This window comes from Mobula hypostoma, chromosome 3 (genome assembly GCF_963921235.1).
Source record: "Mobula hypostoma chromosome 3, sMobHyp1.1, whole genome shotgun sequence".
In the NCBI taxonomy this organism is placed as follows: domain Eukaryota; kingdom Metazoa; phylum Chordata; class Chondrichthyes; order Myliobatiformes; family Myliobatidae; genus Mobula; species Mobula hypostoma.
This window is the reverse complement of record NC_086099.1, coordinates 58,536,684-58,554,660: the sequence shown is the minus strand read 5'-3', so window position 1 is coordinate 58,554,660 and position 17,977 is coordinate 58,536,684. Positions and strand designations below refer to the sequence as shown.

The 17,977-nt window shown below is 38.7% G+C and overlaps 1 protein-coding gene across 11 annotated transcripts in view; it reads left to right on the top strand.

The window, feature by feature from the left end:
- Positions 1-17,908, top strand: part of cracd (capping protein inhibiting regulator of actin dynamics) — a 299,145-nt gene extending 281,237 nt beyond the window's left edge. For 9 of the 11 annotated variants that reach the window (XM_063043095.1, XM_063043093.1, XM_063043094.1 and 6 more), the window contains 2 exons: positions 13,075-13,240; positions 15,365-17,908. In XM_063043095.1, the coding sequence (XP_062899165.1) occupies positions 13,075-13,240; positions 15,365-15,525 (327 nt within the window). In that variant the 3' untranslated portion in view covers positions 15,526-17,908. The remainder of the gene's footprint in view (positions 1-13,074; positions 13,241-15,364) is intronic. The other 2 variants (XM_063043092.1, XM_063043091.1) reach the window with 2 other exon arrangements.
- The last annotated feature ends 69 nt before the right edge of the window (positions 17,909-17,977 follow it).

Here is a 17,977-nt window from a genome sequence, read left to right as displayed (position 1 = left end):
GATAGCCTTTTTGACTTTATTGGCTAGAAGAGCCACTTTATTGAAGTGGAAGGATTCTAATCCACCTACTATCTTTTTCTGGCTTTCCTCCATTATGTCCTGTTTAAGTTTAGAGAAAATAGGAAGTCGGACATTTGATACATCCTTTTTTTTTGGTTAGTTGGTTAACATTGTTTAGGTTAGTTTTTCTTTTGGGGTATATTTTTATATTTTTTTTCTAATTTTTAATGTATATTGTATTTGTATCCTGTACGATTGGGAGGTTTAATACCCATGTGTCAACTGGGTTTATAATTAAATATGTTAATTATAACAATGAAATCCCAATAACTTTGTATAAATATGTTATGTTTACATTATGAAACCAATAAAAAGATTAAAAAAGAAAGAAAAGATAAATTTGAGCAAATATGGTGACCTTTTATTCTATATTTTCATTTGATTTGATTTATTACTCTTCCAATTATTTTATTTTTTTCAAAGTTTTAGATTTGATCAGAAAGTCTTTCCTTTTTTTCTTGGATGTATCCTCTGAATGGATTGCCCAGTCCCCCCTTTTTTTTTCTTTTTTTTTAGTGCGGTGGGTTTTTTTCCTTTCATTTTAAATTTAGTTTTTTTCCCTCTCTTTATGAATTGATAAGAGGAGAATTAGTTGTCCTTTTTTAATTATATATTGCATATTTGCTTATTCCTATGTATGATTATGACAATATCTATTTCATCTTTTGTTTATATTGTTGCTGATATATATATTTGAGATAATTTTCCCCTTGTCTGTATATATGTTTTCTCTAATCAATAAAAAGATTAATAAAAAAGTGTGAGGTAGGGATCTGCTGGCGATTTGTTGCTCTTTGTGAGGATCCACCTAGCTGTTTTAACTGCTGACTCAGCTTTTCCATTCGCTCTGCTATTTCCGGGCCTGCTACGCAAGTGCTCAAAATCCCATTCTCGTGCAAATCTGTGAAACTCCGCTGACGCGTACTGTGACCCATTATCACTAACCACTTGAGCCTTTAATTTGCAAATAACGGCTGCGCTGGTCATATCGCAAAGAAGATCTACCTCGAAGAAATTGCTGTAGTAATCAACGGTGACGAGCTGTGTTCCCTCTAAGCTGTGTGCATGTGTGCGCGCACACACGTTTTTCAACCAGCGCACAAAGGAAATTAATGTGCGCACAAAAGGTTAGTTACCGAAAATAATATAGTAATTAATAATTATACTTATTGAAAATAATAGCTAAATGTTTCTGTTAACTAGTTAGTTGACTAAATACTGTCACAAGAAATTGATAAACATCACATACAAAGTAGCTTTACAGGTTTTAAGTGATGTCTTTGATGAACTGGCTGCACTGTGCAAATTCTGCCAAAGAGTGGCCTGACACCGATTGATTCACTTCATTTTGCACGAGGCAGAATTAACAAGATAAGAAAGCAGTATCTGGGAGACAATGTTTCGTGGAGTGACAAAGTTAAAGTTTTGCTAAGCCAACAACGTGTAGAAAACGTCACAGTAGATACAAGTTCGCTGTTGACTTTTATAAATAGTCTTTGTGTTCATTTAGAAGAAAGATTTCCTGAAGATAAAGTACAAGAATGGTCAGCTTTTGATTTCTCCGCATTTGCAAATTGTGACTTCACATTTGGCAATGAACAAGTTAATGCCTTATGTCTAGATTTTCTAGCTGAAAATACTGTAATAGTTAGACAGTTTAATGATTTCAAATTTTCCATGCAAGAAAAAATTAAATCCAAACTGATTTCAAACTTTGCTCAGCTAGTGGCATTTATACTTCAAAATGAACAGTTTTGCGATCTTGCACAGTTGATGGACAATGGGGGATCCTTTCTGCGTCTAGTGCAAACTGTGAGCGAGGTTTTAGCCTAATGAATCAACTCAAAAACAAGCTGAGAAACCATTTAGGTGAATGTTTGGATATGTTAATGAGAATCAAAAGCTATCAATTGGATGGAAGTTCTATTAGTCTAGATAGAGTTTACAAAGAATGGGTAAATGGCAAAGACAGGAGAGAGAAAAAATAACTGAGTGACTTAAATATGTATGTTATTTTGTTGTTGTTCTGTGCAGTTTTATGTCAAATATTTTGTAAACTTACATAAACTGTGCCACTTGTGCTTTCAGTGCGCACATACTTTTGTCACAGGAAAAAAATTGCACAACCTAAGATTTTTGTGCACACTGGCTACTAAAAATTAGATGGAACATTGGTGACGAGGTATTCTTTTCCTTTGAATGTAAACTGGTCGGTACCTATCTTTTCCCACGGCCGAGCAGGTACCTCATGACTTACAAGCAATTCTTTCTGCTGACTCATTTCGTATGTATGACAAATATCACATGTAGCAATATATTCCTTGATGTCGTTGCTCATGTCTGGCCAAAAAAGATATTTGCGTGCGTGTCTGAGGCATCCTTCTATGCCCAAGTGAGACGAATTAATTCTTTCCTTCATTTGCTTTCGCTCGCTTTGCGGTATGACGACACACTCACCTTTTAAGATTAAGCCGTCTTGGACTGCGAGCTCATCCCTATAGCTATAGTAGGGTGTAAGTTGCTCTGGTAGTGTGTCACGTTTGCTCGGCCATCCACTGATGATTACGCGTTTCAACATCTGTATTGTGTCATCTTTCGTTGTTTCTATGCAAATCTGCTCTCGACGCTCATCGCGGATTGGCAGGTGCGATAGCATGTTGACTTGGTCGAGGCTGTTCTCCTGGCCTGGAGTACCACTAACTGCTCACAATAGTGTATCCGCAAGGTGCATGAACTTTCCTTGACAGTAGGTGATGTCAAAGTCATAGCTCTGCAGGCGAAGAAGCATTCCCTGCAGATGCTTCGGTGCCTTCACCAACAGCTTCTTAACTATCATTTCGAGCGGCTTGTGATCACTGAGTACCCTTGTGAAGCAGCCAAAAGAGTATTGATGAAAATGCTCAAGCGTGAAAACGATTGCGCTGCGTAACGCGTTCCTGTGTCCGTTAGCGCTCTGCTTGCATATGCGGTCGGACGTCCATTCTGGAGGAGTGCTGCCCCTAGGCCTTTGTTGCTGGCGTCACATTGGATAGAAACATAGAAACATAGAAAATAGGTGCAGGAGTAGGCCATTCGGCCCTTCGAGCCTGCACCGCCATTTATTATGATCATGGCTGATCATCCAACTCAGAACCCAGCCTTCCCTCCATACCCCCTGACCCCTGTAGCCACAAGGGCCATATCTAACTTCCTTTTAAACATAGCTAATGAACTGGCCTCAACAGTTTGCTGTGGCAGAGAATTCCACAGATTCACCACTCTCTGTGTGAAGAAGTTTTTCCTAATCTCGGTCCTAAAAGGCTTCCCCTCTATCCTCAAACTGTGACCCCTCGTTCTGGATGGTTAGCTCTTCCTTAGAATTGTAGTATGCTAACACCGGTGCTTCGGACACCATCTGCTTGATATTAAAGAGAGCGTTTTGCTGCTCAGCTGACCACTCCCATGCTACATCTGGCTTTGTCAGCTGTCTTATTGGCTCAAGGGTATCTGAGAGACTTGATAGAAAACGGCTCAGGTAGTTGACAAATCTGATCAATCGCTGCACTCCCAGCACATCCGTGGGTGGTGGCATGTTGAGAACGTCAGCGACCTTTTTAGGATCAGGATGAAGTCCGTCACTTGTGACGAGATGCCACAAAAAGGGTATCTCTGTCGCTCTGAAGACATATTTGTTCTTGTTGAGCCTGATATGCTGCCCTGCACAACGCTGTAATAGCTGCTCAAGTTTCACATCGTGATCGGCGATTGCCTTTTCCTGCGTTTCCCCTTTTCCGTACACCAGAATGTCGTCTGCGACGCAGATCGCTCCCGGTAGTCCTTCCAGCGCCTGATGCAGCCTGTGCTGGAAGATCTGTGATGAAACGCTGGTTCCAAACGGGAGTCTGAGCCATCTATACTGCCCGAAAGGTGTATTGAAAGTGGTGAGCATGCTTGATTCACTGTCCAATTTCACTTGCCAGAATGCAGAACTCGTATCAAGCTTGTTGAAAACCCTAGCCTGGTCAAGATCTGGCAAAATGTCCTCTATCACCGGAAGGGGATAGTGTTCTCTCCTTAGCGTTTTGTTCAATGGTCGAGGGTCAATGCATATACGAAGATTGCTGTTCTTCTTCTCTGCCACCACTAACTGGCTAACCCACCTTGTCGGTTCATGGACTGGAGCTATCGCCTTGCTGTCTACCAGTTGATCAAGCTCAGCTTTCACTTTCTGCTTCATAGCGTGAGGTAGACGTCGTGGGGGTAACACTGTGCGTTGAACTTCCTCATCAATCTGCAGGTGGGCTGCACCCGGAAGCTCCCCGAGCGCATCATCGAACACCTGCATAGCGTTCTTCTGGTGTACATTGTTTTTCTTTGTGTAGATGCATGCACCCTGCAAAAGTTGTCATCGTTGACTGTAATCAGCTTCATTTGCTGGATGGCCCTGCTTCCCAGCAATGGTGTAAAGTCGTCAGCGACCACGACAAATTCAACAGAATACTTGCGGTTCGTCATGGGGTTACACAATTTCACTCTGCACATCCCTTCTGCATCCATGGTGGTCTTATTCCACATCATCAGCTTTTTTGTACCTTGTCTTAGTGTGTGGTCTACTCCCTCCAAGTATTTGCGGGGTAAAATGTTACTGCTCGCCCCGCTGTCGACTTGGAAGTCTGTAGGCTTTCCATTGATGAGCATCTGCGCGAATACATCATCATTTGTCTTCAAACTGTTGACCACCAGTATGACGTTGTCGATAAACTCGGTGCTGCTGTCACTGTCGGTTTGGTCACCGCTTTGTGCTTCCACCCCATGCACGGGCTTCTGCTTGCACACCTTTGCAAAGTCATTTTGAATGCCACACGCCTTGCACGCCTGTCCGTATGCTGGGTATTGTTCCTTGTCTCTTGCATGTTCCGTGCCACAGTACGCGCAAGGGTTCACTTCGCTTCTGTGGCTGTCCAAGGTGCCTTTTGCTCTGGCTCCACCACTAGCACCAGCCTTCTGTCCAGGATGCTTTGAACCTTTGAACCTTTCTTGTTAGTGCGACGTTTAATCCCATGGACAGTAGCGGAACTGTTATCTGTACTGAATGCTTGTAGGTGTGATTCAGCCATTTCTGTGCTTTTACAGATGTCAATGCAGTCACCGAGCGATAGCTTTCTCTCTTGTAGCAGACATTTTCTGGTTTGGGAGTCGTTAATGCCCAGTACGATCTTGTTTCTCGGCAGACTGCCTGACATACACGAGCAAAAATGACATGACTTTGCAAGAGATCTAAGGCTGGCAAGAAACGATTCAAAGGTCTCACCTTGTTCTTGTTGCCGCTTGTTGAACAAGTACCGTTCATATGTCTCATTTTTCTCACCAATAGCATATCTGTCAAATGCAGCTAAAATCTTTGTGAGGTCTTGGCCTTCAGCCTTGTCTGCGAACACAAAATTGTTGTAGACCTCAAGTCCTGACCGTCCATTTGTATGTAAAAATAATGCCGTCTGGTATGCTGGAACTTGTATGTGCAGGTGTGCTACGACACTCTAGTTCGTCCACATCTGCCGCCATGTCTTCCATCCGTCTATCACTCCGCAGTTGACCGTCGCGGGCGGATGCCGCTGACTGGGGGAGGACTTCCACCCTGACCATGGTTCCCCGGCACAGGGTTGCCCACGGGTGCTGGATGCCGCTGAGGTTCTGCTGTCTCACCTCCGGGCATTGTTACTGCACCCGTCTCTATTTGTGGCTGGTTGCTCGTCTCGGTTGATATTTTTCTACTCTTACACTCACCCACCGATGTTTCAGAGTTGTGTTATTATTATACTGTCAACTGCAAGTTGAAAAATCGGGCGCTGCAGTTGAAAAAAGCAATTTTTCGAGCCCCACCGCTGCTACCATGTTTCAAGACAGATATTTCAGATAAAAACAACGGCGCATGTGCACCAACTTTAATCGTCTGCTCATGAGTGCATGTATAAGTATATCATAACAGGGTTAACTTGAATGGAACATAAGACTGAGGGTTCTTGACAGGATAAACCTTAAGAGACTGCTTATTCTTATGTAAAAAGCTGGAATGAAGCATCATTATTCTAAAGAAGGCAACCACTTATTTTTAATATTATACAGTATTATAAAATCTCTAGATTCCTGTTGAATTTAAAGGGAGCACAAGAAACAGGACCCAGTGAGTCAGACTCCAAACCATTGGTCGGGCAGCATCTATGGATGGGAATAAACAGTTGACATTTCAGGCTGAGACTGTTCATCAGGACTATCCAAACTGTTGACTGTTTATAAATGCTGCCAGGTCTGCTGAGTTCCTCCAGAATTTTGTGTGGATTGCTCAAGATTTCCAGCATCTGTAGAATCTCCTGTGTTCAAATCACTGAAATATCTGAACCATAGGATAGTGAATTATTGGAATTTTACTGTAATAGAGTTTAAATAATATTTCAAAACAATGATAGAATAGGTTGATAGATGGCAACTGAAGTCTGAGGCAGAGATATATCAGTGATTCCTAATGGGTGCGGTTATGTGTCTAATGGAGCTTTAGGGGAAAATAGAAGCATCAAGGGGTGTTCAAGATTCTTGGCGAGGGGTAAGCAGCACCCTAACTTGAGGCACAAGACCTTGTCAACTCACTGCCATCGTCAACATCCAACAGGCGTTCCCAGATTAATTTTTTATTTTAATTTAGCCCCATTAATGATGGATAAATATGTACGGCGGGATCTCTGAGTCTGAAGGCAGTGAAGCCTTGAATTCTAATCCTGCTGAGAAACAGAAGCTACAGAAAGCACGTCAGTACAATGTTACATGCCTGGAATATGGTTTTATTCCGTTCCCATCACATCAGCAATGCCCCATGTGTCTTAGTGGTAATACTATACTGTCTAATGAAGCCATGAAACCATCAAGATTGCAGGAACATGTCCATAAAAGACACCCTGAAAAGGCTATTTATGGTATGACTCAGTTCCAGAAGATAAAAGAAGCATTTGAAAAGCATTGCACACTTGAGTTATTTGCTAAGAAAGCTAAAAATAACCTTTTTAGTGGTCTCATTGCTTATAACATTTCGAAAATGATTGCAAACTGTGGAGAATCTCATACAATTGGTGAAAGCTTAATAATGCCTGCTGTATCAGAAGTGCTCACCACTGTCCTCAAAATGGATACCAGTATTTTAAAATCCATTCACCTGAGTAATAACTCTAGCTCATTGATGAAATGAGTGATGACATTGAGTATCAAATATGCAGAAAGCTACAAAAAACAGAATTTGGGATACAACTGGATGAATCAGCTGTGTGAGACAATAAGGCATTGCTAATGGCACATGTATAATTTATCAAAAAAGGAAAAGTTTATACGAGGGGTGATTGATATGTCCGTGGCCTAAGGTAGAAGGAGTCAATTTTAGAAAACCTAGCACATTTATTTTTCAACATAGTCCCCTCCTACATGTACACACTTAGTCCAACAGTCGTGGAGCATACAGATCCCTTCTTTGTAGAAGTGGTCCACAGCAGGGGTGATTGATAAGTTCGTGGCCTAGGTAGAAGGAGATGAGTTATAAAGCTCTCATTACATGCACATGCAGTTCAACCCTTTGAGTGAAAATGCAGAAAGTTTGAAGTTAATAACTCATCTCCTTCTACCTTGGGCCACAAACTTATCAATCACCCCTGCTGTGGACCACTTCTGGAGGTCCAAGACGCCAACTCCTACAAAGAGGGGATCCGTATGCTCCATGACTGCTGGACTAAGTGTGTAAATGTAGGAAAAATATGCTAGGTTTTCTAAAATTGACTCCTTCTACCTTAGGCCATGAACTTATCAATCACCCCTCATAAATAGATTCTCTTTTGTAAAAAGTTAAAAACAAATATCAATGGAGAATCAATCTACAATGAGCTCAAAATATATATTGAGAATAAAAGTATTCTGATTAGGAACATGATTTCCTGTGCAACAGTTGGAGAACCATATATGATAGGTCACCATGCTGGTTTAGTGGCATTTATGAAAAAAGAAATTCCGAGCTTGTTTGTAATCCATCATGACATCTCACCACCAAAACCTTAGCCAGCGACTTCTTACAAGTATGATTCTTGGTGAAAACTGCCCAGTGGATTATCAGCACCCAATTGCCCACCATTGAGAACGTCTACCATAAACGCTGCCTGGGCAGAGCGAAAAGCATTATCAGGGATGCATCTCACCCTAACCATGGACTTTTCACTCTCCTCCCATCCGGTAGGTGCTACAGGAGCCTCCGCTCCCGCACCAGCAGGCACAGGAAGAGCTTCTTCCATGAGGCTGTGACACTGCTGAACCTCACATCACAGCGCTAAGCAGTATTGCATCCATATGGTACTGTCTCAATACTTTTATATTTGTGTGCTGTAGCACTTTTTTTATTCGCAGTTATTTTGTAAATAACACTATTCTTTGCATTTCTGGTCAGATGCTAAATGCATTTCATTGGCTTTTTATCTGTACTCAGTACAATGACAATAAAGTTGATTCTAATCTAATCTAATCTAAAGCTCATCCATTAAGTAGCAGAATACTTTGCCAGTTATGCCAAGATAATGGTGAAGAGTTTGAACACTTCTTCACACTGAAGTGCATTGGCCGCCAAAAGGCCGCTGTTTAAAATGTTTCTTTAATCTTTTTGACACTGGTTGAACTTTTGTTCAAAGTCGACAAGAGCTTGCGAGACAAGATTGAACTTCTACATGAAGATGTAACATACCTAGCTGATCTTTATGACAAAATTAACATTCTAAATATGAAACTGCATGGTGAGAATTTCAGTTTAATCCAGTCAAAAAGTGCGGTGTCCACTTTTATTGGAAAATTGGAAATATATAAGCAAAACTTAGGGAGAAGAATGTTCTCACAATTTCCTTGCATGGGAAGTATGGCACTCTCTTTCACAGATGATGGTTTGCAAAAGTACTGCTTACACCTGCAGTCACTGAAGAAGGATTTTTAGAATCGATTCAAGGATCTCAACGATCTGGAAGTTCCGGTTTGGGCAATTTACCTATTTCTTTGCAAGGTGCAAGAATAGGTAGAGAACTTGCAAGATGAAATTATTGAAATTCAGAATGATGAAGAAGCAAAAATGCTTTTCAAAAATTTCAGCTTTTGCGGTATGTGGCTACACTGTCATAGGAAATTCCCCGGTCTTTGGAGAAGAGCCAAACTGCTCTTCATTGCATTTCCATCCTCCTACCTTGTTGAAAGAGGCTTCAGTGCAGTGAACCACATACTCACAAAAAATAGAAACCACTTGGACATTGTTTACGCATGAGACTTGAGGCTTTTGCTGTCACAACTTGAACCAGATATTTCAACTCTTGCTAAAAACCATCAAGCTCAAGAATCATTGATATTGAAGCTGCTGTATAGCACCCAGGTACTGTGTAAGCCAGGTTTAAAGGCAAATAAAAATTTAAAGCAGAATTATTTTTCTCATGGTAGATATGTTTTTACACAATAGGGTGCCAGAAAGTAAACTGTACCCACGAGGGCCATTGGAGTGTATGAAAATGCTTCGGGGGCCATTAGGCTAAAAAAGGTTGGGAAATACTGAGATATACAAATCACTATTTATCAGTATGGGGACTGATAGAGTATAAACCAGAAGTAATAAATTAGGTTTAAAGTATTTCGAAATGGGACAAGAAAAACAGAATGAGAGAATCTTCATCACACTTAAATCTGAAGGAGTGGAACACTGGTAAAATTACATTTTCAAAAATGTAATTAATATTGTTTGGCAATTACAACCGACCAGATTAAGCAAGACCAAGAAATATGAGGTTGTACACCTGACTGTAGTAACCTTTACTTCAGTGGCTTGTTTTTGCTGAGTAAGTACATCAGCTTTGTACTCTGATTTCTGTGTGTAATTGTGCATGTATGTTTTTGCACATCGTTGCTGTGAATCGAAAGTCTAAAGTCTATAACCATTGTTTGCTCCTAATGATTTGAATGCCAAGTATATAGGTGTGAGTGTCTTTCACCAATATTTCAATACAAGATCTAAATTACATTGATTTCTTTCCCATGTACTAGCAGAATATTTGTATTTTTAGCTGGACTAGGCTAACTGTTTTATTCTGGCATTATATGCAGATGTGGCAATGCTAACATCTGGTGTCATATCCTGATAATTGGCCTTAATCAGATCTTAATCAGACTATAATATAGGAGCAGAATTGAGTGATCTGGCCTGCTGAGTCTGTTCCACGATTCAGTCATTTCCCTCTCAACCCCATTCTTCGGCCATCTTCCAGTAACTGTTATTAATCAGGACTCGATCGACCTTCACTTTAAATATGCCCAATACCCTGGCTTTCTCAGCCTTCTGCGCCAGTGAATTCCATAGATTCACCACCCTCTGGTTAAAGAAATTCTTCCTTTTCTCTGCTTTAAAGAGACAGCCTCTATTAAGTGGGTTGCTCAGACCATAAAAGATACTTTCAACTGAAACTAAGGCAAGCTATAACCTTCTTTTGACTCAAATGTCCAAACAATTAAAATGTCAGTGTTTAAGTACCTGAGGAAAATGTTCTGTGGTGTAAATCTCTGACAAAAGTCTTGTGAAGGGGAGAGATAGTTAAATTGAGTCACACTACCACAGACATAATTAGAGAGGATTTGTTACAGATGGCCTTAAATCAGCTGGCACATAGAAATATGCTATGTTCTTTCACTGTGGGCAAAAAAGCAGGAAACTATTTTTCCAATATAACTGCTAGAAACTGGCATTGCAGCATGTTTATTCGAAATTAATGTGGTTGTGTAGCTGTAGAAGAGAATGATTAGTGATTAAGACAATCACCTCTGGAGCATCAGAGGGAACCTTTTGCAACACATACATAACTGGAGGAACTCAGCAAATCAGTCAGCATCTATGAGGGGGAAAAACAAACAACATGTCATCGGAACTGGAAAGAAAGGAGGAGAAGCAGTAGAAGCTGGTAGGTGATGTTTGAGACCAGCTGAAGGGAAAGGTGGGTAAATGAGGGGGAAGGTGGGTGAATCAGGGGAAAGGTGGGTAAATGAGGGGGTAGGTGGGTGGATAAGGTGATAGGCAGAGGAGGTAAAGGTCTAAAGACATTAATAGGAGAGGTCAGAGGAATATGGAAGAAGGGGGAACCAGAGAGAGATGATGAATAGGTGAGAAGAGAAGGGTATAAGTAATCTACCAAAAGTTAAAAGTTACCAGAACTTTTGATGGACATTAACAGAAAATGTTTTTTCTTTCAAAACCGAAATATGATTTGGGAAAAAAAAAGTTTGGTATTTTGTAATGGCTTAGTTTTGAAATAGAGATTGTTAGTCTCAGGCTATTTTTGTTTTTAAATGCCAATAGCTCATACAGAAAGTGGCTGTTCATTGCTACCAGAATATTACAAAAAAAGAATAGATTCTCAGGTCATCAAATATTAGAGGGCAAAGCTTTAAACTGAGAGGGAAAATGTAAAGGATATTTGAGGCAGGTTTTTTAATTAGTTGGTGTCTGCAATGCATTGCTAGGGGAAGTGGTGGAAGCAGATACAAAAGCAACATTTAAGAGGCAGTTATACGGACACGTACACGGGCAGGAATGGGGGAATATAGACCATGGGTAGGCAAATGGGATACCTCTGGACTGGCATCATGACTTGGCATACGCTGTTTACTGAAGGGCCTGTTCCTGTGCCGTAACTGTTCTAGAATTGTCCTTAGTGTCTGCAAATTACAATCTTTTCCCTATTGTCCTTGAACATTTTAGTCCTTAAGCGATAGGATAAAAGCTGTTAGATACAGTCAAGACTAATTAAATTGAAGTGGAAAAACAACCTATTCACTCTTTAATTAGTGTGGGAACTTCCTTCAGGGATGGACCAATTGTTTGGAGAGGGGAGGGAGTGTGGACTTGTCAATAGAATGTCAGGAATACTCCAGAGATAATCCTGAACTGGATGTCTTTCCTCAGCTGACATTTTTATGTACATAAAGTATTATGCTGAAGATCAACATGTCAAGGAATGAGCCTTGACTGTAATAAAGTTATAAAATTTATCTTGTCATCCACAGAACATAATGCAGTCCAGGCCCTTTGGCCCGCAATGTGCCATCCTTTTAACCTACTGTAAAATCAATCTATCCCTTCTCTCCTACATAGCCCTCTTTTTCCATCATCCACGTGCCTAAGAGTTTCTTAAATGTCTCTACCACCAGCCTAACAGCAAGTTCCACACATCACCACTACATGTAAAAAAATCCTTACCTCTGACATTCCCTCTAAACTTTCCTCCAATCACCATAGAATTATGACCCCTTGTATTTGTCATTTCCACCCTAGGAAAAAGTCTTTGTCTATCCACTCAATCTATGCCTCTCATTGTCTTGTGTACCTCTATCAAGTCACTTCTCGCCCTCCTTCGCTCCAAAGAGAACAGTTCCAACTCATTTAACCTATCCTCGTAAGATGTCTCTAATCCAGGCAGTATCTTGGTTAATCTCCTCTGCACTCTTTCTGAACCTTCACATCCTTCCTATAATGAGGCAACCAGAACTGAACACAGTATACCAGATGTGATCCAAGCAAGGTTTTATAGAGCTGCAATATTACCTCATGGCTCTTTAACTAATGAAGCCCAGCGCACTATATGCCTTCTTAACCCTAGCATGAAGTGATTCACTTTGGAAGATTGAACTTGAAGGCAGATTTTTGATTAAGTGGTAAGATTCTTGCTGTGGAGAACAGAGGGGTATCTTGGGGTCCACATCCAGAGACACTACAATTCCTCTTTTTTTCCCTCACTACTAAAAATCCTACCATTGACCCTGTAATCTGCTTTCAAATTCAACCTTCCAAAATGAATCACTTCACACTTTTCCTGGTTGAATTCAAATGCTATCTAACGCTGAATCACCAACATAAGTAGTTATATTTCAAACAAGTTGAACACCGAATTACATGCAAGACACATTGAAGAAACTACCTTTTACAATTTGTCAATTCAGATAACAGTCTCCAGCTCTACAGACATTAAAGCAGGCACCCATTATATAAGTTCACTGAAGAAATCCACTCAAGATGAAGAAAAGAAAATTGCAACCAATATTGTATCCAAGGTGGAACGCCGTGAACATCTGAAAAAATCTGCCACACTCCCAACTTCTGTCACAGGTAATTGACACATTTTTTTTATTTAAGAAAGAATACATTTCAAAAATAGTTTCTATTCTGAAAATAATCAAATAGTTCTATTGCCTCAAAGCTGTTTCCTGAATCATTGTTTTGTTAATATTTCTTCTGCATAGTGTAAAAAGCTCAAGTCTGAGTTTTGACTGATTACAGAGATTTCACTTCCAGTGTGATTGTAACCTTATTACCCTTTTTAGTTAAGGACAGTCACCCTGAAAATCCTCATAGATAGATACTTTATTGATCAGAAAGGAAATTACTGTGTCACAGTAGCATTACAAGTGCACAGATATACAAATATTAGAAGAGAAGGAAGAAGGAATAAAAAAAAACAAGTTACCTCAAACAGTCTAACAAGAGGGGGTCATCACTTCCCTGGCTATAGGTTGACATGATAGAGCCTAATGGCCGAGGGTAAGAACGACCTCTTATAGTGCTGTTTGGAGCAGCTCAGTTGTCTTAGTACATTACTAAAAGTGCTCCTCTGTTCAGCCAAGGTGGCATGCAGAGGGTGAGGAACATTGTCCGGCATTGCTAGGATTTTCCATAGGGTCCTTTGTTCTACCACAGCCTCCAGTGTGTCCAGTTTGACTCCTATAGCAGAGCCAGCCTTTCTAATCAGTTTCTTGAGCCTGCTGGCATCACCCATGTTGATGCTATTGCCCCAGCAAAAGGCAATGTTTTATAGGGTAGTAAATCTGCCACCTTAATCTGAATCAGCAAACTGCTCTCTAAAATGCCAAGATGACTCATTACCATAAATGCAGGTAAATGTCGTCCTTGCCAACAATGTCTTCATCTACAAACGAATTTTAAAACATTAAAGTAACACACACACAAAATGCAGTAGAACTCAGCAGGCCAAGCAGCATCTATGGAAAAGAATAAAAGAGTACAGTCGATTTTTCAGCCCAAGACCCTTTAGCAGGACTGTTCATTTTTAATGATACAGAGATGTTAATAATTGAAAGAAAAAATGAAATTGGTTGCATTATTAATTCTCACATTCAAATGAAAATGAATTTTCTCTGTTTCTCAGCCTTATAACAAAGTTAAGGTTTAGTCAAGAGCACAATACCAAGTTAAGAGTATTTTGAAAAGGAAAATTCTCAACATCTTTGACTATTATCTTTTACCTTGAATGCCGTACTGTACAGTCCACTTTCAACATGTGGGCAAGAGTCCCTGCAGAAGGGGCCCAATTACAAGGAGAGCTAAAGCTAAGCGGAAATGCAAAAAGTATGCTAAGGTACTGGCAAGGGATTAGGATTATTAGAGGGAATTTATGGTAACTGAGGGAAAATGTTACAATACCAATAGAAAGCAGCTCTTCATCTCACTATGCTGAATTTCATCAGTCACCAAAATCTTAATCTGTAGTTGTGCTACTTAGATGTAGTATATAAACAATGACCTTCAGCATTTATACATACAAAATTTTGAAGTTAGAAGTGAATCCTTACTGTCAATAATAATCTGGTAATAAGTTTTAACTATTGACCTAATTAACTGTATAAGTGCCACTAGTAAACAGTTGCTTATCATTGAATAAAACTGTGAAAAAATCCACAGCCTGGAAAAAAGTTATAATTTACATGTCTATGAAGGATCTCAGTCATCCAGGTCATTGTATATCAAAAAGTAGTAAATCAAGGCAACTGGACAACAGAACGCAGTTGCCTTGATTTACCACTGCGTGATAGGATGTAATTTACAGTTTACCCACTCCCCAGGTGGTTGGTTTTGTGCTGTTTTTTTAAAGAAGCATGTTGTATTTCCATGTTCTGAGTTAAATAGCCCAGGTGTGCTGGTAAAAAAAAGTATCCTCTGCAGACAGTTTGGTACATTTTGTTAACTTGAATGAGAATCACTACGTATTGCACTGTGATTTTTTTTTGTTTAGAAGTCTCCAGATAACACTATCTGTAACTACAATTAATCAGTATTTCAAATACACTTGGATTGAATGGGAGGAAAACTGAAGTCATAAAATGATTTTCTTTACAGTAAACTTTTCACACCTTTAATCAGAATGTGTTTACCTTATATCTTACTCTTCAATACATTCATTGTTGTTGATTTTTTAAAAAAAATTCTCTTTACTAGTTGAAATTTGTGATTCAGTAGCTTCAACTCCGCCAGTAAAGGAATTGCCGAAGAGGTTCTCAACTCTTGATGCAGCACCAGTATCAGTGGAACCTGCCTGGTTAGCCCTTGCCAAGAGAAAAGCTAAAGCTTGGAGTGACTGTCCTCAGATAATTAAATGACTCCAAATCATCTGGGAACTGCCACCATGTCCTGTACAACCATCACTAAATAAATAGTGCTAAAGTGTATTTTTTGCATATAGATCAACAATTTTTTTAAAAAATCGCTGCATGTGCTGCAGACATCACCTTTCACAGTAAGTCAAGAATGCAAATACTATATAGTTTGTAAATGTATATTTCCATTTGCAGGCTCTGTAGCTTTCTCAATATGCAGTTTAAATTTGAACATAAAGGAATTGCAATTGCCACTGTATACATTTAAATGTGCTCTTCAAATGTTTGAGGTCCAGCTGCCACCACTTAACTTATCACCCAAATTTTCTTCCAGAAAAGATCTTTTGTTTGCTTTCAAATTTCCTTTTGACTTGTAATACTACAAGATTTAAAAGAATTCAATGCAATATTAAATATTTTTATAATTATATATGAAATTTAATTTTATTTATTATATTACATGCCTGTGATTCTAGAACACAAAGGTTTCCTCTTAATTATTAACTGGTTAATATGGTCAATACATAAAACAAGGTTTAGCGATTAATTAACTATATACCAGAAAACAAATTTAAAATGTCAAGATAATTATAGTAACAAATTACACAAGGTAAGTGATGAAAAATTATTGCCTCCCTTACTCCATTATCATTTATGTTTTTTTTATTTTTCCTGCTGAACAAATTTTGTGTAAAGAAGAGGTCTATATGCTCATTGAATATGATTGTGAAGGCCTGCATTGTAAATTGTGCGCATTTCCTCTGAAACATAATGGTAGTTTATCACTTTAAGTCTGTCTCTGACTATACAAGCATGTTTTATTTTGCACATTATGAGGAACAGTGTTTACAAATGTGATACTTGTATACTGCTTCTCAAGTTATTATACCTATGACTACTACATCAGCCAAATAAATTGTACTCACTAAACAATGGGCTTTTCAGAAATATCTTCAGCTGGAAGAAATTTAAACAGGATTTACTACTTTTTATTTTTATTACTGTGGAGGGGAAGATCTTGACATTATTCAATTGCAAATTAGTTTCTTAACTGATATATCTTGTAGTGATTTTTTAAAAATTGATCCATATTTGATAAAGTAGATACTGCAGCATTAATACACAGACCTAACATACAGGCCCTTTCTTCAATCACTGTGGTTCAAAGTATTCATAAATTCAAAAATGATTATGCTAAATTTGAATTGCTCCAAGTGTATTTTCCATTATTACTATAATAAACTTGCAAAGGATGGTAAAAGACAAGAAACAAATAGGATTACAGTGATCAAAAAGCATCTGAAATAGTGTAATTAATGATAATTTAAGATGTAGTACATGTAAAAAAAAATTCAATGGGTAAATAGTTTAATTATTAGTTCCTAGTTAGTTAAACTAATGTTCATTAGCACTAGTTACATGTCCTGTTCTTCAGGAATCAAACTAACTGAATGAGAAAAGCTGACTTTCATTAAATGTACACAGCCTTCATTCCAACAGAAGTAAAATAATATTCTGCCTACCTGAATGTAAAATTTAAATTCACAGGAATAATCAGATTTTACCTTTACCAGAAAGAATATCACCCTTCAATGAGTTTCCAGCAATGCTTTTAAAAACTAAGCAGTTATGTTTGGAGAACATCAAAGGGAAAACAGATTTGTGACTGAAATTATGGCAGGAACTTTAGAAATGGCAGTAATTTTGCCTATACTGCATCCAAGAATAGAAAATAGCAAACTGGATAATTCAAATTAAATAGTCATTCTTTCTTGCATTATAATATATAAACAGCTATCCACCACATACTCTTGACCTGTATTTCTTTTGCCAATGTATGCACATTATTATGATTTTTTAAAAAAATTTTCATGGAACTTGATTTAGTCTGGTATTTGAGAAGCTACCACTTGTTTCTTTTTCTTGATGAATTGATGCACATATAAAACAAAGATGGAATTTTAAGTACTATCTGAAATAATGTAAGTGTATACCATGCCATTTGTTATGTAATTTCATAATATGGCATAAAATATCAAGAAAAAAAAACAAACTGCACAGTTTTTATGTAGCATGTCCAGATATAAACATTAGCTTTTCTAATACAGAATTTCTTGAGCCTTCTATTAAAACATCTTTCCAGGTAGAAGGCACGTAAATGCTATTATCATGTTGTCAACATACAGATTTTCATGAATTTGAATGATATAATTCTGCTATTTGAGCTTTATAAAAGATCAGATTAAGTGTGAAAAACAAAAGTGCAAATGTGCATATAGAGATATATGAGGGGTGATTGTTAAGGTAGAAGGAGTCAATTTTAGAAAACCTAGCACATTTATTTTTCAACGTAGTCCCCTCCTACATTTACACACTTATTCCAGCGGTGGTGGAGCATACGGATCTTGGACCTCCAGAAAGTGTCCACAGCAGGGGTGATTGCTAAGTTCGTGGC